The sequence below is a fragment of the Bubalus kerabau genome, chromosome 14, assembly GCF_029407905.1.
Source record: "Bubalus kerabau isolate K-KA32 ecotype Philippines breed swamp buffalo chromosome 14, PCC_UOA_SB_1v2, whole genome shotgun sequence".
In the NCBI taxonomy this organism is placed as follows: Eukaryota; Metazoa; Chordata; class Mammalia; order Artiodactyla; family Bovidae; genus Bubalus; species Bubalus kerabau.
The window spans coordinates 60,438,797-60,459,995 of record NC_073637.1 but is presented as its reverse complement, the minus strand read 5'-3'; the positions used below and the strand labels follow the sequence as shown (position 1 = coordinate 60,459,995).

Below are 21,199 nucleotides of genomic sequence, written 5' to 3'. Positions count from 1 at the left end.
AAGGGTTTTGAGTCTTGTTGTTTCTTTTCTAAGTCTATAGGAACAGATCCATTTTAGAGGTCCTCTCAGGTACTCCCTTGAATGACACAGGTTAAAACTGCATGAGTTCAGTTATACAAAGATTCTTTTCAACAGTCAGTACTGTAGTGCTATGCTATATAGGTGGTTGGTTGAATTCATGCATGTACAGCTGTAGATATGGAGAAACTATGGATACAGAGGGGGACTGTAAGTTATAAACAAATTTTTTACTGCACAGAGACTTGGTGTCTGGCCCCTAAACCCTGCTTTGTTGCAAATAGTTTCTATACATTATTTGCTATCCTTACAGTGCTCTGAGGCAGACATTATTGCTCCATTTTATAGACTTAATTAATGAATTTTAGTTCATGCATCTCTAAATAAAGTAATTCTCTGTGGTAGATTAAATTCCTGCTACTCCTCATAGAAAAAGCAAAAGAATTCCAGAAAAACATCTACTTCTGCTTCATTGCCTATGGTAAAGCTTTTGACTGTGTGGATCACAACAAACTAGAAAATTCTTAAAGTTAATGAAAGAGAGACCCTACCTGTCTCCTGAATAACCTATATGTAGGACAAGAAACAACGGTTAGAACCGGACATAGAACAATGGACTGGTTCCAAATTGGGGAAGAAGTACGTCAAGGCTGTATATTGTCACCCTGCTTATTTAAGTTATTTGCAGAGTACATCATATGAAATGCCAGAGTACGTGAACCACAAGCTGGGATCAAGATTTCTGGGAGAAATATCAATAACATCATATATGCATATGATACCACCCTAATGGCAGAAAGGGAAGAGGAACTAAAGAGCCTCTTGATGAAGGTGAAAGAGAAGAGTGAAAAGCTGGCTTAAAGCTCAGTATTCAAAATCTGAGATCATGGCATCTGGTTCCATCACTTCATGGCAAATAGATGGTGAAAAAATGCAAACAGTAGCAGATTTCATTTTCTTGGACTCCAAATCCACTGTGGATGGTGACTGCAGCCATGAAGTTAAAGAAACTTGCTCCTTGGAAGAAAAGCTATGCCCAACCTAGACAACATATTAAAAAGCAAAGACATCACTTGGCCAACAAAGGCCCATATAGTCAAAACTGTGGTTTTTCCAGTAATCATGTACAGATATGAGAGTTGGACCAAAAAGAAGACCAAGCCCAGAAGAATTAGTGCTTTTTGAACTGTGGTGTTTGGGAAGATTCTCAAGAATCCCTTGGATAGCAAGGAGATAAAATCAGTCAATCCTAAAGGAAATCTACCCTGAATATTCACTGGAAGGACTGATGCTGAAGCTGAAGCTCCAGTAGTTTGGCCACCTGATTCAAAGAGCCGACTCATGGAAAAGACCCTGATGTTGGGAAAGATTGAGGGAAGGAGAAGAGGGCAACAGAGGATGAGATGGTTGGGTGGCATCATCGACTCAATGGACATGAGTTTGAGCAAACTCTGGGGAATAGTGAAGGACAGGGAAGCCTGGTATGCTGTAGTCCATGGAGTTGCAAAGACTGGGACACAAGTTAGCAACTAAACAACTCCTCCCACTGAGAGGTGGAGCTTACTTCTGAGAGAGTCATTTCCTAGGCAGGTTGATAGGGAGTCTAGGGGTCCCCAAGGAGAGAGGGGTCTGGAATTCTCAAGGAGGAAGAAAGGACAAACTTTTTTGTCTTTCTCTACATTCCTTAGGATTATATAACAATAATGTATCCTGTCTAAGGACAGTCTTTGGATTCAACCTTTTGTTATCTTAAAATGTTAATTATGGGAGTAGACCTGGTCTTTACAAGGATGTATCTGGCCTGAGGACAGTGTTACCTTAAGATGTAAATTATGGGAGTGGGTCTGATGAGGTCTTTGCAACCTCCAGACATTCTTTGGATTATATAACCTCATTGTTAACACTAGCAAGGGGGTACTCTTTCTGCCCCCTTCTGATGCCTATGTCAGAAGATTTCTCTATCTCCTTTATACTTTAATAAACTTTATTACACAAAAGCTCTGAGCGATCAAGCCTCGTCTCTGGTCCTGGATTGAATTCTTCTCCTCTGGGGGCCAAGAATCCCGGTGTATTCGCGTGATTCAACAACAACCTTTCACTTCCTTTCTTTTTAGTATAAGCTGTCTTTGGTGGCTTGGTTCACCAACAGTATGTGACACAAGTGATATTCTAGGACTTCTGAGGCTAGGTCACAGAAACTTTGCAGCTTCCGTCTGCAACTCCAGTGACAGTTGTTCTTGGAGTCGTGAGCAGACATACAAGTCCAACTGGGGCCACCAAGTTAAAAGGAAGCCCAAGATATGCTAATATAGCCTACAGTTGTTCCAGTTTCCAAACTTCTGAAACATCCCTGCTGAAATCCCAATATCATGAAACACAGATAAACCTTCCACACCCGATCCGGACCAAATCCCTGACCCAAAAAATTCATGAGATATAATAATAATAAGGTGATGTTGATGATAAATCATTTTTTACCAACTTCCCACAGGAATAAAACTGAATAGATTTTTCTTATAAGAAAACAAATAGAACCAATTTGAAATATCTCTGCCATCTTGTTTTATTTTTCTTTATATTCCGTTATCCAAAATGGCTATATATATATATATATATATATATATATATATATATAATCTGTTACTTCAATTGTCTGCCTTTTTCTGCAGAATATATACTCCATGAGGACTTTGTGTTGCTTTGTATAGCTTCCAAAGCACCTGCAACCAGAGTCTGGCAGCATGAGTGGATGCTCAAGGAATATTTGTTGAATAATGGATGAATCATGATTCACAGTAGAAAAAAAAATAGATATTACTCTTTTCTGAATAGAATGTAATTCCTATGGGAAAATATGAAAACCAGGATATTAGAAAGATAATATATCAAATATCTGGGTATCCCAAACCAGGAATTAACAGATGTTCAGATTATACCATGTTTGCATCAGAGTTTGTTTTTTTTTTTCTAAAGGAAATAAAATATTGGAGAGAGTTGAACCTGCCTAGATTTTCCTATTCCCCTTTCCCCTCTCCTAGAGGCAATACTATCAGTATTCAACATGCAAATTCTGTGTTTTTACTACGTATCATTTTATGCATGAACAATATATCTGCTCGGCTCTGCCTTCAAGTGAAAGTATATTATAGTCCCAAGCCCTGTTTCCCTGTTCTTGCTTCTTCCCTAGTCTCCCTCATGGCATCTTTTATCAGGTTTACTGCCACATCTTCTGAGCTGCTCTTTGATTTCTCTCTCATAGAATCATTTCAACATATTCCATCTCTTCTCCACCCAGCAGCTGGATTGATCCTTAAAAGCATCCATTAAGATCATGTATCAATAACTTCCATCATCCTAGCCCATGGGGGCGCCACTGCAACTGGAATAAAATCCAGAATCCTTGCCATGTTCACCAAGGCCCTGTATGGTCCACCCTCCAACCTCCAAGCCTTCCACTCTCCGCCTTGCCCCCTGAGCTACAGGAGCACTGGCCTCCTTGCTGTTTAGGAAGCACACCAAGCACATTTCCATGTCTGAGCTTTATCTCTTGCTTGTCCTTCCCCAGATGACTGTTCCACAGACCTGTCTTCTGTGGTTCCATCAGATCACTGCCTGCATTTGGGTTTTGTTCAAAAGTCACTTCCCAGTGGGGTGGGGAAGCCATTCAGTCTATAGTTAAAAAGTCCTCATGATCCCTTTTCAGGCTTTATTTTTCTCCATAAAATGTACCACTGCCTGACAGAATGTGCTCATGTATGCATGTATATATACATGCATTTATCTATTTTTGCTGTCTGTTCCTTCACTAGATTATTTGTTAGGTCAGGTACCTTCTTTGATTACATCTTTTTTGTGTCTCAAATAATAACTGACATAAAGTAGGTGCCCCCAAAATATGTGTTGAATGGAGAATATAGAAATATAGTATTCTGTGTATATAAATTACATCATATGTGTTTGTATCTTGTGGCAACTTGCTTTACTCAATCAACATTGTTTTGGAAATATGTTCATTTTTTTATAGTTTTATTTTTAATTGGAGGATATTGCTTTACAATGTTGTGTGAGTTTATGCTGTACAACAACATGAATCAGGTATAAATATACATATATCCCCTCTCTCTTGATCCCCCCTCCCTCCCTTCCCATCTCATCCCTCTAGGTCATCACACAGCACAAAACTAAGCTCCCTGTGTTATGCAGTTGCTTCCTACCAGCTATCTGTTTTAGACACAGCAGTATATATATGTCATTGCTAATCTCAGTTCATCCCACCTCCTCCTTCCCTCACTGTGTCCGTGTTTTATCTATATGTTTATATATCTACTCCTATATTATTCCATACATTTTATTTATCCACCCCCCTATTTTTAGATTATAGTTACTTTTTTAAAGATTTATTCATTTATTTTATTTGTTTGTTTTTGGCTGTCCTGGGCCTTTGTTGCTGTGCACAGGCTTTCTCTAGTTGTGGAGAGTGGGTGCTATTCTTCATTGCTATGTGTGGGCTTCTCATTGGGGTGGCTTAGCACAGGCTCGAGGCATGTGGACTGTAGAGCCTGGCCTCAGAAGTTGCGATGCAGGGGTTCAGTTGCTCTGAGGCATGTGAAATCTTCCCAGACCAGGGATTGAATCGGTTACCCTTGCATTTGCAAGGCAGATTCTTAACCACTGGACCACCCGGAAGCCCTGTAGTTACTTTTGGAATTTCACTTCTCTAAACATTGCTTAAAGAAATTTTTATAAAAAATTTTATTGGAGTATAGTTGATTTATAATGTTGTGTTAGTTTCTGCTTTATGATTCAGTTATACATATATCCACTCTTTTTTAGATTCTTTTCCCATACAGGCCATTACAGAGTATTGAATAGAGTTCCCCGTGCTATACAGTAGGTCCTTATTAGTTATCTATTTTATATATAGTAGCATGTATATGTCAACCCAATCTCCTAATTTATCCCTCCTCCCACAAAAGCCACATTTTTAAAAATATACTTTTCTTGTTTGTTTTTCCTTGTAGGTGTAAAACAGAATTAAATTTCTGAGTTTTCTCACCTAGCAGTTAAATTTATCTAGAAAAGTAATTGTACTGAAATGAGTTTTTGGCTTAAAGGATTAATCTATCATCCATGAAATGTCCCTCTGCAAACCTAAAAGGGGTTTTGGGAGTGGGGAGAAAAACAACATTACAAAACATTTTTAAAGGACAAGTTTAGTATTCTATGTATCTCTTAAATCTCATACTTTTCTGACATCATGCCTTAGTGGTGTGTACGTTCTGCCATTAAAACTAGAATGTAATGTTACTTCTGATTAAATTATTTCATTTTGATGTTGTGTGCATGCATGTTTGTATGGGTGTGCATAGCAATATGATCATTTGAACTACTGTGTTCTCGATGGTTTAAGCAACAGTAATATTCCAATAAATCATAGAGGATCTATTCAGAGAATTTTGCATTTTGCTTGCTACAGTTTAAAAAGGGCCAACTTTATTACAAAGTTATGAACTTTGTTAACTGAAGAGGTGATGAGAAAAATACATTGAAAAACTCATTCAAGCTGTAATTCTAAGACATAGACAATCTTCCAAAAACTTGGAGCTTTCAATGTGCTTTGAAATAGCATATTTTATTGGTGATATCATACATCTTGACTATGAAGCTATGAATGCCACTAAAACAGATAAGAAAAAATTGCTTTTGGGGGTGATCATTTTGACTTGCTCACTGTTAAATGATTCGGAAAGAAAAAAACAGCTGAGTTCAATTTACTTCATTTGTAATTTGTAACAATTTGGATAGAAGTTAATCTAAATGTCAACATTTTAAAAAGTTTATCTATGCTAAGAAAAATTAGAAAGTAACTGCTGTTAAAGTCAAATGGCAATTATACCTCAGTAAACCTGGAAGAAGTTGGATTCAGGAAATATAATTTATTCATTTAGCAATTACTTATTGAGGGCCTACCAAGAGTCAGGTGCTATTCCAGAGACTCAGGACAGAATTATATATAAAATACTTGAGGTCTTTACTCCATTTGAGCTTACTATAACAGTAGTAGGTGAGATAATAAACAAGGAAATTCATACTTAAATGAGGTGATGCCACAACATGAACTGACTTGTGCCATGAAGTCCATAACACAGGGCAGTGTGATTGAAAGTGAGTGTGTCTGGGGGACAGAGCGGGTCAGATCTGCCTTAGCTGTGGGGTCCTGGGGCCACCTCTGAGAAGGTAACATGAGCTAAGAGCTGCATGAGGTATCAGCCATACTGACATCTAGTGAAAGATTCTGCAGTCAAAGGAGCAGCAGGTGAGAATAAGGGTGAGAACAAGTTTGCTATGTGTGAAGACTGCCGAGGTCTGTGTGGCTGAGAACGTGAGGGAGAGAGGGGCAGAAGATGGAGGTGGAACAGCTAGGAACCTTGGGGTAGGAGCTAGATTTTAAGCTAGGAATTCCGAGGTATTCTAGGATGCCACTGAAAAGGTTTAGCAGGGGAGTGGCATGGCAGATTTATGTGTATGTGTGTTAGGCTAGACATATATATATATAGATAGATTTGTAATTATTAGTATACTTAAATTGTATTATTATAGTGCAAGAAAGGTGCCATTTTACGTCACTCCTCTTCGGGTTTTTCAGCTTGGTCTAATAAATAAACTGACAACAGATAGATTAGAGAAAAGCCTGTAAGTTTTACCTGACATGAGAGCCCTTGTGAGAAAATGGAGACCCAAAAGTGGCAAAACCTAAATGCTTTATGCCAGGTTGAACAAAGAGAGGCAATTGTGAGAAAGCACTTAAAATATACAGGGAGGCCAAGGGAAGATAAGGGTGACTTTTACAAGGTGTGTTTGTACAAAATTCACTCTGCTCTGACTCCTGATGAAGAATGTTTCTTTTCTTCCTTGGTACAGGGAGGGAATCTTTCCTACCGGAGTTTTATGTTTTTGTTATATCTTGTTTTGGGGAAGAAAAGGGGAAATTGGAATATGCTTCTTGCATCACTTCAGTTCAGTCGCTCAGTTGTGTCTGACTCTTTGCGACCCCATGAACGCAGCACGCCAGGCCTCCCTGTCCATCACCAACTCCTGGAGCCCACCCAAACTCATGTCCATTGAGTCAGTAATGCCATCCAAACATCTCATCCTCTGTTGTCCCCTTCTCCTCCTGCCCTCAATTTTTCCCAGCATCAGGGTCTTTTCAAATGAGTCACTTCGCATCAGGTGACCAAAGTATTGGAGTTTCAGCTTCAACATTAGTCCTTCCAATGAACACCCAGGACTGATCTCCTTTAGGATGGACTGGTTGGATCTCCTTGCAGTCCAAGGGACTCTCAAGAGTCTTCTCCAACACCACAGTTCAAAAGCATCAATTCTTCGGTGCTCAGCTTTCTTTACAGTCCAACTCTCACATCCATACATGACCACTGGAAAAACCATAGCCTTGACTAGACGGATCTTTGTTGACAAAGTAATGTCTCTGCTTTTTAATATGCTGTCTAGGTTGTTCATACTTTTCCTTCCAAGGATTAAGTGTCTTTTAATTTCATGGCTGCAATCACCATCTGCAGTGATTTTGGAGCCCAAAAAAATAAAGTCTGCAACTGTGTCCACTGTTTCCCCATCTATTTGCCATGAAGTGATGGGACCAGATGCCATGATCTTAGTTTTCTGAATGTTGAGCTTTAAGCCAACTTTTTCACTCTCCTCTTTCACTTTCATCAAGAGGCTCTTTAGTTCCTCTTCACTTTCTGCCATAGGGTGGTGTCATCTGTATATCTAAGGTTATTGATATTTCTCCCAGCAATCTTGATTCCAGCTTGTGCTTCTTCCAGCCTAGCGTTTCTCATATGTACTCTGCATATAAGTTAAATAAGCAGGGTGACAATCTACAGCCTTGACGTACTCCTTTTCCTATTTGGAACCAGTCTGTTGTTCCATGTCCAGTTCTGTTGCTTCCTGACCTGCATACAGGTTTCTCAAGAGGCAGGTCAGGTGGTCTGGTATTCCCATCTCTTTCAGAATTTTCCATAGTTTCTTGTGATTGACACAGTCAAAGGCTTTGGCGTACTCAATAAAGCAGAAATAGATATTTTTCTGGAACTCTCTTGCTTTTTTGATGATTGATCAGATGTTGGCAATTTGATCTCTGGTTCCTCGGCCTTTTCTAAAACCAGCTTGAATATCAGGAAGTTCACGGTTCACATATTGCTGAAGCCTGGCTTGGAGAATTTTGAGCATTACTTTACTAGCGTGTGAGATGAGTGCAATTGTGCTGTAGTTTGAGCATTCTTTGGAATTGCCTTTCTTTGGGATTGGAATGAAAACTGACCTTTTCTAGTCCTGTGGCCAATGCTGAGTTTTCCAAATTCGCTGACATATTGAGTGCAGCACTTTCACAGCATCATTGTTGAGAATTTGAAATAGCTCAACTGGAGTTCCATCACCTCCACTAAGCTTTGTTCATAGTGATGCTTCCTAAGGCCCACTTGACTTCACATTCCAGGATGTCTGCCTCTAGGTGAGTGATGACACCATTGTGATTATCTGGGTCGTGGATATCTTTTTTGTACAGTTCTTCTGTGTATTCTTGCCACCTCTTCTTAATATCTTCTGCTTCTGTTAGGTCCATACCATTTCTGTCCTTTATTGAGCCCATCTTTGCATGAAATGTTCCCTTGGTACATCTCTAATTTTCTTAGAGATCTCTAGTCTTTCTCATTCTATTGTTTTCCTCTATTTCTTTGCATTGATCACTGAGGAAGGCTATCTTATCTCTCTTTGCAATTCTTTGGAACTCTGCATTCAAAGGGGTATCTTTCCTTTTCTCCTTTGCTTTTTGCTTCTCTTCTTTTCCCAGCTATTCATATGGCCTCCTCAGACCACCATTTTGCTTTTTTGCATTTCTTTTTCTTGGAGATGGCCTTGCTCCCTGTCTCCTGTACAATGTCACGAACCTCCGTCCATAGTTCATCAGGCACTCTGTCTATCAGATCTAGTCCCGTAAATCTATTTCTCACTTCTACTGTATATTCATAAGGAATTTGATTTAGGTCATACCTGAATGGTCTAGTGGTTTTCCTGGCTTTCTTCAATTTAAGTCTGAATTTGGCAATAAGGAGTTCATGGTCTGAGCCACAGTCAGCTCTCGTCTTGTTTTTGCTGACTGTATAGAGCTTCTCCATCTTCTCCATGTTCTCCATCTCCTTCCTGCATAGGCTTTCTCTAAAGTGCCTTTCTGTCCAAAACCATTCCCACACTCATGTGACATACCTACAGTTGGCCCAATCTGCCACCCCTCAATATGATTAATAATAATGCAATATTATATATAGCACTTAATGTATACATATATGTTTATATGCTGAGTTTCCCTGGTGGCTCAGATGTTAAAGAATCTGCCTGCAATGCAGAAGACCTGGGTTGAACCTCTGAGTCAGGAAGCTCTGGAAAAGGGAATGTCTACCCACTCTAGTATTGCTGCCTGGAGAAGTTCCATGGACAAAGGAGCCTAGTGGGCTGCAGTCCATGAGTCGCAGAGTCGGACACAATTGAGTGACTAAGCACGATATTATGTATATGCTGTATCTTTATATATGTTTATGCTATAAATTTCTATATTTTAGTAGGCTTTCTGGCTACTGCATGGAGAATGACCCCAGTTGAGAACTACTGAGAAGGGGATAGTATTGGAGATGGGGAACACCATCCATATTTAATATATATTTGGCAGTAGAGCATAAATGACTGATTGGACCTAGAAAGTTCAGGAAAAAAAGACAATGGTTCTAGTGTATGACTTCCCATTTGCCTAAAAATAATATTCTCATTGCAAATGATATTTATCTACAGTTTACTATGCAGAACCTGAAGGGCTTCTCTTGACAAGGACATCTTACTTGCTGACTTTATTGCTATTTACAGAGTCTACTTAAATGTAGAAAACTATGAAATGACTTACTAATCTGGGCTTGTCAGTTATTTAGTCAGGGCCTCTCCCTAATTACCCTCAATCATGAGGATTTGTGATACTGTGAAAGAAAAGTACCTGCTGCTGATAAATATCAGTACATCTGCTTAATCATTTATAAAGTCCTGAATTATTCATGTATGTTTGTGTGACTGCAAGCACTTTGGGGACTTGTGGGTATGACTTGATGTCCCAGATGGAAAGCTAGTACTGTGTCTATAGGTAGCATGTGGAGGACTCAGGGGTGATCATAAAGCTATGGAAAGTGGAAACATTTTGACTCCAAATAATGGAAGCTATCTCCCTGTGCTTTCACTTTGCTGCCTGGTCCCCAGGAACAATCTTTTCTTAGCCATTGAGATACGTGCCCCCACCCAATCCCCTCAGATTTCCCTACACTCAGCAGCCCCAGATATGACAGCCTTTTTCCATGTGATGCATTTTCTCACCTTCAGGGTTCTGATTCCTGACTGCGCTGTAGGATGCCGTTACATGTATCTATGTGACCAGCCCATCCTGTGGACACCTAAACTTGAGCTTCAGAAGCAGTCAGATGGATGCTTTCCTTTGTTTATTCTGGATGCTACATTCATTTTCACTGTTTACGATCACATTCACTTTTTTGAAATGCACGTGACATAGTTTCTTTTTCTCTCCAAGGAAAGATTAAAAATAATCATGACTTTTCTGGATAAAAACTAAAACAGATACTATTTAGAGTGCTTTTGACATAAAATATATTAGAGTTAGTAATCACTGAAATTGTAATAACAAAACAAGTAGCCACCATTTCATGGCGGCTGGTCGTCTGCCAGGCAGTTAGCTAGGCCCTCACATATGCTCTTTCTAAATGATATGGTGTTTCTCTCAAATACGTATTATTATTCTCACTTGATAAATTTGGAAACTGGAACTGAGAAGTCCTGCAGTCTTGCTGAAATTTGCCCTGCAGGTGAGCAGCATGTTCAGTTTTCAAACGTAATCTCTTTGGCTCAAGAGCTCACGTTCTCAACCACCTCACTCTCCACCCCTTTTAAAATAAAAAGAGCACCATTGACTGTTTGCATCCCACTGTATTTCAGTAACTGCATGAATATAATCTCAATTGGCTCCTCCCCAAAGACTAATAAAATGGCTATTTTGTACCTGTTTTATGACTAAAAACTAAGAGGTTGAGAAGTGTTCCAAAACTTACTGTTTCATCATGTGCTTAACGATTTCACGAGAGAGAAAGCCTAGTTGTTGATAATTCATGTAAAGTCAAGGGGCAGGACTGGCTTCCATTATGCCAGAGCTCAAAATATGTCACCTCCCTCTCTCCATGTCTTGATTGTGCTTCCTCTCTGTCAGCTACTTGCACACACAGCCTTTCCTGTTGAGGGGGCTGACTGTCTGCCAACTGCCGAAGGCTCACATCCTGTCTGCTTACTAGTCCTTAGCAGGCCAGCCATGCCTCTTTCCCTGAACTTCCTGCACATTTCTGGAACTGAATATCATTTTCCTTGTTTGGCTGAATCTGAACCCCCAGCTCCCTCCTGGAGCAGGGAAGTGGGCTCAACACAACACAAAGCCCATGAAGAGAAGAGAAGTAGTCCACTGTACCTTCACCCCCAAAAAAGGGGAGATGACCATGGAGTGAGTAAAGCAAACAACAAAATAACATCTGTCCATCCAGAAGCAGTAAGGGGCATAGCCAGGTCTCAAATTCAGATCTATAAGCCTTCAAAGCACTTTCTCTTACCCTTTACACTGATCTTCATCTCTGGATAATTGTCTTTAAAACTCTATTGTGAGATAATTTCAAAATCTCCTGTACTTTTGTGAAAAAAATGCCATTTTGTTAAGGAAATGACCTTTAGAAGCATCAGCCTGCTTGTGATATACCTCTTAAGTCTGTCAACATACAGAGAAATACTATTTCTAGAAGCTAGAGATTCTCTAAAGTCAAGGTTTAAAAATGCAATGATTTAGTATCTAATTTCATGGCAGAATCTTGCATTAAATAAAATGTCCCTGTTTACACCTTGAAAATAAAGGATATTTGGCATAGAATGGACTTTTTCCTCACCTTTCAAGAATGAACTACTATTTTCTATCTTTCCCCCACACACAGTCTTTATCAGCATTTCAGCAATCTTTATTTCAGTGTTTTTGACCTCTCACTTTGAGGACAATACTCTCCCCTTGGGAGAAATTGAGTAGAGAAAGGTGCACAGAAATAAATAATGTAACCCAGTGGAAAGAGTACAGGATGAGGAATCAGGAAGCCAGGGTGATGATCCCAGTATGATAATACCTCTCTGTGAGTGAAGGATAGCAAATTAGTTCCTAACTTTTTAAGATGATCCTCCTACAAGCCTCTTAGATAATCTCATTATTGGCTGTATTTTCACACTGGGGACAGTAGAGCTTTTCAAATTAGCCAGTGAATCAAAATTCATTCACTCAGACAAAAATGAATTGAGAGCCTGTGGCAAAGTGCTGTGGTAGATATGGTGAAACCCAGAAGATAGTTCTTCAAGGGACTCTGTTGTCAGTCCCTAAAATGCATTGTCTGATAGGTACATGACACAGTGCTAGAAGAGGGGACTGTAAAGATATCTAGAAAAGCTCTAAGGGGCTTATAGTCCTACCTGGAGAGATACGGTCAGAGAGACAGATGTGCAAAGCAGCATATACAATGTGTCACGTGAACAGGACACGTACTTAAGGCATTTAACTTCTGATGAGCAGTTCAGACGTTAGGGACTGTCAACACATACCTTGTAAGACGGGTAAATCTAATTAATTCCATGAATATCACCATAAAGGTAAATGTAGGAGGTCAAGGGAGGTATACAAGGACCATATTGTTGAGCAATTATATCTAAATCCAGAGTGGAGTAAATAAGGAAAGAAAAGATTGGAAAAGATCTTTCACAAACAGAGAAATGACCATAACAGTCACATATTAAAATGTTGTCCATATAGGAGCCACTAGTACATATCAACATGTGTTGTAAATGAAAAATACACATTGATTCAATGTGTAAAACCAGAATGCAAAATACATCAATAATTTTTATACAGACCACCTGCCAAAATTATATGATGACATTTTGGGTACACTGGGTAAAATAAAACATTATTAAAATTAGTTATTTTGATGTGGCTTCTACAGCTTATGTTATATGGCTGTTTAACAGCACTATTTAAATTGACCAGATAGGAACTGGGATTATGAATCCCGTTTTTCACCAGTTCTCAATTCCAAGTTGTAAGGAAGCTCTAGATATCTTTATTCTAAAGCCTGGTCACTAATTTCAAAATGTTGGGGAATTGGGTGAGAAAACACATACTTATTGAGCACCTGCTCTTCTTGGGGCTGCCATATAAAGTTGGATTTTTTTTATCCTCACTTCAAAGGAAGCTCATTCAGATTAAGTAACTTGTCCTGGGTCCATAGAGCACAAACAGAATCAAACTCAGGACTTACTCCTTCCAAAATAGATGCCTGTCTATATACTACATTGTCTGAACCAGTGCTGCCTGAGTAGTAGAGTGTCAGGAAGTCAACACAGTATTTACATATTTACATCAAGGTATTTACAGGGACAAAGCATAAGGGCTTTGGAGTCACCAACCTTGGATTCTAAGCCTGGGTCTGCTGTTTTGTAGCTGGCAAATTATTTAACTACTCTAAGATTCTGTTTTGTCATCTATAAAAAGTGGGCATGAGAGTAATGCTGTTCTAAATGTTAAATCAAATTATATTAACTAAGTACTTAGTTCCCAGAATGATAGTAGCATGTTTAAGATAAAGGGCCAGGGATAAGCATGTTGATTCAGGCCCTATTGCTTATCTGATGGGTATAGAATTAGAGCACTGCTCCGGTGCCCTTAACTTACCAGCCATGTGACCTTGGGCCAGTTACATCTCTGTGCCTCAGTCCCCACTGACATATGAATCGGGTTCAATAGGAATCCCATCCCCATTGTCACTGGGATGATTAAATGAGATAATACACAAAAGTTGCTTAGAACTCTACCTGGAGCAAAATAGTGAAACAATGATAGTTGCATTTTTACTTTTACTGTTGATACTCAGAAGACATTTGTTTTTCCAAAATGTATTTATATGTATATATTTATTTATTCTTTTAGCTTTTTGTTTTTATTCTATTTCCTGATATTTGCCTTTAAATTTAAGGGTACTAAACCACTGGCTTTCTGAATTTATTCCTTTTAGACTCTTCTTCCCAAAAAGCTAGTGCTGTACATGTGCTGGCTTTTAGTAGCCACTGCCCTCCCCGCTTCAAGCAGCTTTTTACCTGCCGCCCAAACAGTGTGGGTTTTATCATGCAAATCCCACTGGCAAAAGAAAAAAAATCACTTTTTTTTCCAATACTGAATCCTTAGAACCTAGCAAAATTCCACCCACAAACTAGGTATTCAATGAATTTGTCTAATCAATGAGAAATCAGGTAACTATGCCTATTAGATTAATAATAAAAATAAAGATTTAGATAGAGTTCTAATTAGGTTCTGCACGTAGACTTCTTCTATGAAGAAAGTCGTTGAAAATTTGTAAATCATTGACTGTATTCTGGATAACTGAAGTCACTGGTTAAGTGAGATTTATTGGGGCTGAGACTGGGGGCAAGAATAAAACTGCACTTACTTGACCTTTTTATTTCATTTTCAGTAAGATGGAGGAAAGATTGGCTGTCTCAGACATAGAGGGGATTCATAGTGGTGCCCCTTGTCAGTGGAACTGCACTGGTCGTTTTCAGATTGGACAACAGTTTTAGAAACTTCAGTGTGTTGTCTAGATTATTATAGGTTTATAACTCTTAGATTTATTCTTATACCCTCACTCTCCAAAAGCTGGTTGAATAGGCTCTGCTGTGAAGACAGGAGTGCATCATTACCTGGACAGCTGTTGCTCAGGGATGCCCTATGAAGCCCTGCACAGTTTGTCCTTAATACTAATGAATGTCACAATCAACACAACCCCAAATTATGGGTTTTTTTTCTTTACATGCTGAAAGCACTGCTGATTTCAATAATGAAGAATGGTATGTAGTTAAGTGTGAAAGAGACTTTTATTCTTTTCTAGGTGGGGTGATAGAATAACTTCCAACTCATTAAAATTTGATTGTTAAGTTTTGAGGCATGTATCTAAAAAATAGCAGGCCACTGATGAGTAGATTACAGACTATCCACAGTTTCTACTCTCATTTGTTTCCTTCCAAAGAGGTACAGGATTTGGTTTTTTAGTTATTACCTCTTTGGATAGAGGCAAATTGGAAAATAACATAGAATATCTGGCAGTTGGAATTTTTAAATAATAATGATATAAATAAATAATGTAATAAAATCAGAGTGTATATTTCTTCTTGGAAAAACACAGTAAAATAGACAGCAGTGCCAAATTGAAATAAAATATCAAGTACAGCATGTTAACCTAGATGATCAGGATTTTTTCAGCAACTCATATTCTCCAGTTAAATGTACAGAAATTGTTAGTACTCTCCCATTCATAACACTTCCCAGTATGACTGTCAACTATTGTTTATTTTTATAGCTGAAATTGGACTTATAAACATCTGCCTAATACAAACAAAATTTGCCAAATAAAAACAAAATTTTCAAACAAAAATTCCTTGTTTGAATTTTTTAAAAATAAAAAAGTGTCATTTGTAACTGTAGTTCCAAAATTATCCTAGAAAATTTATATATGTATATATATATATACACACCACCTACACATATCAAACAGACGTTAGAATTAGGATAATGCAAAATACTGAGTTGGCCCAAAAGTTCATTCAGGTTTTTCCTTAAGAGCTTACAGAAAAACTCAAACAAACTTTTGGGCCAACCCAATAAATCATAGTATTTTAAAACAAATATAAAATACTTTAGACTTGACCTTGGGCAATAGGCATTAAGAATTCAAGGAGAGTTCTTTTTCTGGTGTTTCTAAATCCTTTGTCTTAATGAGTCTACCAACAGAGCCCTTTATTTATAGGGAATTAAATGGAAACCACTAAAGCAGTCCTGATAATATCCACCCGCTTTCCTGTTATTAAAGAGACTTGCAGCGCAATGGAGTAGACAAACACTCTAATCTCACCTATTTTATTTCTAGTATAATGTCATGGGCTGGTGACAAGTGTGTAGTTACTTAAGAGGCTTATTTAGATACTAAATACCCAAGTAGGGGAACCCTGAATCATTCATTATAAGACATGCATGCTAAGTTGCTTCAGTCGTGTCTGACTCTCTGCGACCCTGTGGACTGTAGCCCGCCAGGCTCCTCTGTCCATGGGATTCTCCAGTCAAGAATACTGGAGTGGGTTGCCATGCCCTCCTCCAGGGGATCTTCCCAACCCAGGGATGGAACCCTGTTCTCTTACCGTCTCCTGCATAAGCCGGTGGGTTCTTTACCACTAGCACCACCTGGGAAGCCCATTATAAGATATAATAACAATAAAGAAGTAAAAAATACAGTGAGGCCTAACTGCTGAATTACGAGTTGGTCTAAACATGAGCATGTTCATAGGGCCCGGCAAATCCCTCAGCACAATACTGCACCTAGCAGCCTGCTACCCGTAGCTTGGGAACTGCGCATTAACGGGTCATGTTCCAAGGCAGACCACCAGATGGCACTATGTCCAGTTTATGCTAAATAACCAGCCGTATTGCCATGCCTGGGCCCTCCATGCCCTTCCCGCTTTGTGCCAAGGTGTGGGACATCCACTTTCATTTCTGTCCATGTCCATCATGTGTTGCCTTTCTTAGACTTTGCCTTTTAAGTTTACTCTGCATGTCCACTTAATCAGATCTTACCAGAGTAAAATATTAGGGACAGAAAGAAAAGATACACACTCTCTCATTAGTTCACAGCTTAGCACTATTCAGATTGCAAAGGGTGGGAAGGAATTTCTACCCGTGGCAAGTCATATCTTACTATTTCTCTAAAAGTGCAACAAAAATCTAGCTCCTCTTGAAGAAGAGTAGCAAAAACAGATTTTATTGTCGTTGGGCCTGGTTTAGTTCTACCTTAAAAGCAAATTGGCCTTAATTTCTCCTGGAGCTTGAGTGCTATGGAACAGAAGGATTGACAAGACCACAGTCTTAGCACATTTTTAAACCCTACTGTGTGCAGAGGGAAGCAGGCAGAGCCTTTTCTTTCTCGGCTATGATATGGAGGTTGACTTTGTGACAGTCTTCTTCTCTAGCCCAAGCAGGTGGACACGAGTGGAAAAAAGTGTGAGTGTGATGAGAGAGTGAGGTGTGGCTCACCTCCCCGTCACTGTTTCCCTCTAGAAATTGGCAAGGCGGACGCCTTCGTGTATCCAAATGCGGCTCCTTAACAGATTGCTTTGTCATCTGAGGAAGCTGGTATAACTCATTTCTGCTTCTCTTCACAAATCAAGGTGTGGCAATGCCCTGGGGCTTTCTTATTTCCTGGCTTCTCTGAATCCACAGGGAGCTTCTCCATTTAGAAATTGAATTTTTACAGTGATCTCTGGTAGAAGCAGTCTAAGCTTTTATCCCATCCCCAACATATCCTTAAAATGACATATGTTTGACTCTTTCTGCTCCTTCTGTTTATTAGGATGCAAGGTAATTTAAACCTAAGGACTGTGTTTACAGGTTTTTAATATCTTATCATCATCATCCCAGATTTTGAAAATAAATTAAAAGTTAAATGTTTCTTTGAAGGCATTTAAAACTTTTTGAGGGTATTAATTTGTCAGTAACTGAGGCTTATCTCTGGTAATGCTGCACACTAATTTACAAAATCTACCTTATCTAAGTTTTTCGTTTTTAGTATTTAGGAAGAACATTCTGGTGGTATGGAGGACTTTACCTAAAGTTATGTAATAAAGTGAGGGAATGGGGATAAAGTGGTCAATAGGTCAGTGTTTGGAGTCTTAAAGGACAGAGTTCAAATCCCATGTCTGCCATTAACTAGCTATTTGCCCTTGAGCAAATTCCACAACTTTTCCAATTTCCCATTCTTTCGTCTGTTTAGTGGAAATATGAATAGTAGCTACTTCCTGGGCACCACTGTGAGAGTGAGTAATAATACTTCAGGGGCACCACTGTGTGGCAAGACAATACGCCCCACAATGCCTAGCACGTGGTGAGAACACAAGTGAATTCTAGTGAGAGCTGTGTCTGCCTCAATATTACTGCGTTTTCTGAAGATTTTAAAAGTCTGATATGGACACTGTCTCTAAAGTGCTTGTCTGTTTTGTGTGCTACAAGGAAATTTCACCTGAGTACTACCTACCATTTACTAACACTTCTTACTGTGTACTTTAAATGATATGCCATAAAGAAAAATACACTTATGGAAACACATTTCTCACATACATAATGGAAGAGCAATTGGCGTTTATAACACCCGCCTTCTTTGTACTCACTGAATGGCGTGTTCTTTAGGGGATGACAGCTTGCTGTATGGAATTTAGGGTCTCCTTTTTCCTCGGATGTTTTTCTGCACGCCGGCCCCTCCCCGCGACAGCCGGGCCCCTGGTGGAGGTGTGGGCGGAGCTTGCGAGACACCAAGTACCAGGCTCACAGGTAACACAATGCCCATCAGATCCGCCTGGGCTCCCAGTCAGCTCTAAGGTTGCCTGCTCGCCTGCGCAGAAATGACGAAGGACAAAAACAGCCCAGGGTAGGTGGGATCTACCAGCTCCATCTGTTGTTACTTCCTCTGTTCTTATGAAGAAAGCGTTTCCTACTTCCATTAGCAAATAGATCTCTGATTTCTGTGCAAATGGAAAATCAAATCTTTGTGTTTATGAGACCAAACAGATGGATTTCTGTTGCCATTTGTTTCCTGGCAAAATGGGACCATGAACAAGGCAGGCAGCCAAAGGCATAGGTATTAAAGACAGGGAAAACCCTCCGACATGCTTGGTTTTCTGTAAAAAAAAAAATTGCCTTAAATAAATGTATCCATTACTTCTGATCCCTTTCAAAGCCATGGTGCTTTGTAATTTTTTAACGGTATTTTTCTGATTTCACCCCAGCACTCCCTATCATTGACTAGCACCTCTTATGGATGGGTTAAACGACACGACTGAGCGACTGAACTGAACTGAACTGAAACGATTTTAAACGATATGGGGAGATAATCAGACATTTTGGTCTCCATTTTAGTATGTTGTATTTAGCTTGATACATTATTTAAATCATTCTAAAATAATTACTTGAGAAAATAAGTCATGAAAAAATGGTGTTTTTCTTAGAATGATAGTTTTTCAAGCACTTTGTATTTTAAACTAGCAGTGGTATTGGTCTAGCAACATAATGTATCTGTTGGATAGTTTGGTTTTCAGTTGTTTATGGGCAATGGTAGATGTCTGTGTGATTTTTTAGAGCATCTGACATAACAAAGGTATAGAAACTCATCTTTCACCCCAAGAAATAAACTCCCTTTATTTACTAATCCCTTTTATATCTATAAGGTTATGTTTTCATTTTCTTTGTTTAAGTACAATGTGGACTACAGAATTAGTATTTTTTAACGTCATTCAAATATCAAAATTATATTACTTTACATAATTAAAGCTGTTTTTTCCTTCTGATATGGAGTTTACAGATGGGGTAGGTGGGAAAAAACATGATTTTTGAAACTTGAGTTATTTAACCAGATTACTTAATTAGCACTTTGCCACCTGGTTTGATAAAGTTGACCACAAATTTGCATCTGGGAAGCAAGAAAACCAAATTATCTGGAAACATAATTAAAAATATATAGGTGTTTGCCTGCATTATAGTAATACATTAGGGGTTGAAATTTCCTATATAAGAATTAACATGTTTCAACAGATGTCTCCCTTTTGACCAATTTGACCCTTCATTTAATAATGAGAAAAACCTGCAGTTCTTCTTGCCCTCCTTCCATCAATATTTAAAGGAGGAAAACCAGAGTTCTGAGGCAAAAACACACAACTACGTAGAATATGCTTTGATCGCAAAACCAGTAGAGTTATTCAGAAACCTTAGCAAATTATTTCTTTAGAAATGGCCCCAGATGTACCACCACTTTTATTAGAAGAAGATGTTAATCATTTAATACAGACCACTCTTCTGTGTGCCTTACATATATTAATGTAATATCACAACCACTTCTGTGAAATTGGTATTGTTATTATTCCTTTTGTACTTATTAGGATACTAAATGTAAAAAAGTAAATAAATTTCTCAGCATTGTGCATTTACTAATGATGGCAATAGAGTCCATAGTAGATTGGTAATAGATTTTTAAAAAATTATTAAACAAATCCAACAAGATTAAGTTTTTAAAGTTCCACGGATACTTTCTTCATAATATTCTGATTATAAAATATGTGCTTATAGATACAAATCAAACAGCACAAAGAAAAACTTCTGCCTCATCCTCTTTCTGAACCTACTCTCCTGATAGTCGCTGCAATTTTTTTCATGCTTAAGCAACAAACGCATGTGTACTTTCCCACTTGCACACATGTTTTTAAGTGAGTGAAGTGAAGGTCACTAAGTCGTGTCCAACTCTTTGCAACCCCATGGACTATACAGTCCATGGAATTCTCCAGGCCAGAATACTGGAGTGGGTAGCCTTTCCCTTCTCCAGGGCATCTTCCTAACCCAGGAATTGAACCCAGATCTCCTGCATTGCAGGCAGATTCTTTACCAGCTGAGCCACAGGGAAGCCCAAGAATACTGGAGTAGGTAGCCTATCCCTGCTCCAAGGGATCTTCCCAACACAGGAATCAAATCGGGGTCTCCTGCATTGCATGCGGATTCTTTACCAACTGAGCTATGAGGGAAGCCCTGCATGTTCAGACATAAAAGCATCCTATTTGGTATTTCACTAAATGACATGTCATGGTGGAGTAATGCTTCACACCAGTAGTTACGGCTCAGGTTTACAGAGGTGTATAATATTTCATGTGATGAATGAACCATGATTTATTCATATTATGATGGATATTCAGGTAAGTGAATGATCAATTGCCTAAGTGTTTAAAATAGACACTTGACAGAAATAATTAGATGAACCAGTTACTTTAACCAAAGCTAAGATTTGATTATGAGGATATTTTTCATAATACTGCAATTTCTTAGCGTTTACTTAATCAAACTTATGCCTGACTGTATCCCAAGTACACACTTTTTAAAATGCTCCCCATCACTTTAAAGACTATAATTGATCTC

The 21,199-nt window shown here is 38.8% G+C and overlaps 1 protein-coding gene across 5 annotated transcripts in view; it reads left to right on the top strand.

Annotated features, from left to right (window-relative positions):
- OXR1 (oxidation resistance 1) overlaps positions 1-21,199 on the top strand; it is a 440,707-nt gene that overhangs the window by 73,495 nt on the left and 346,013 nt on the right. Inside the window, exon 1 of one of the 5 annotated variants that reach the window (XM_055546449.1) lies at positions 18,503-18,671. The exons of 1 other annotated variant lie outside the window; for it this stretch is intronic. In XM_055546449.1, the coding sequence (XP_055402424.1) occupies positions 18,646-18,671 (26 nt within the window). In that variant the 5' untranslated portion in view covers positions 18,503-18,645. Of the gene's footprint in view, positions 1-18,502; positions 18,672-21,199 lie in introns of those variants that run through there. 3 more of the 5 variants (XM_055546451.1, XM_055546452.1, XM_055546454.1) reach the window with 3 other exon arrangements.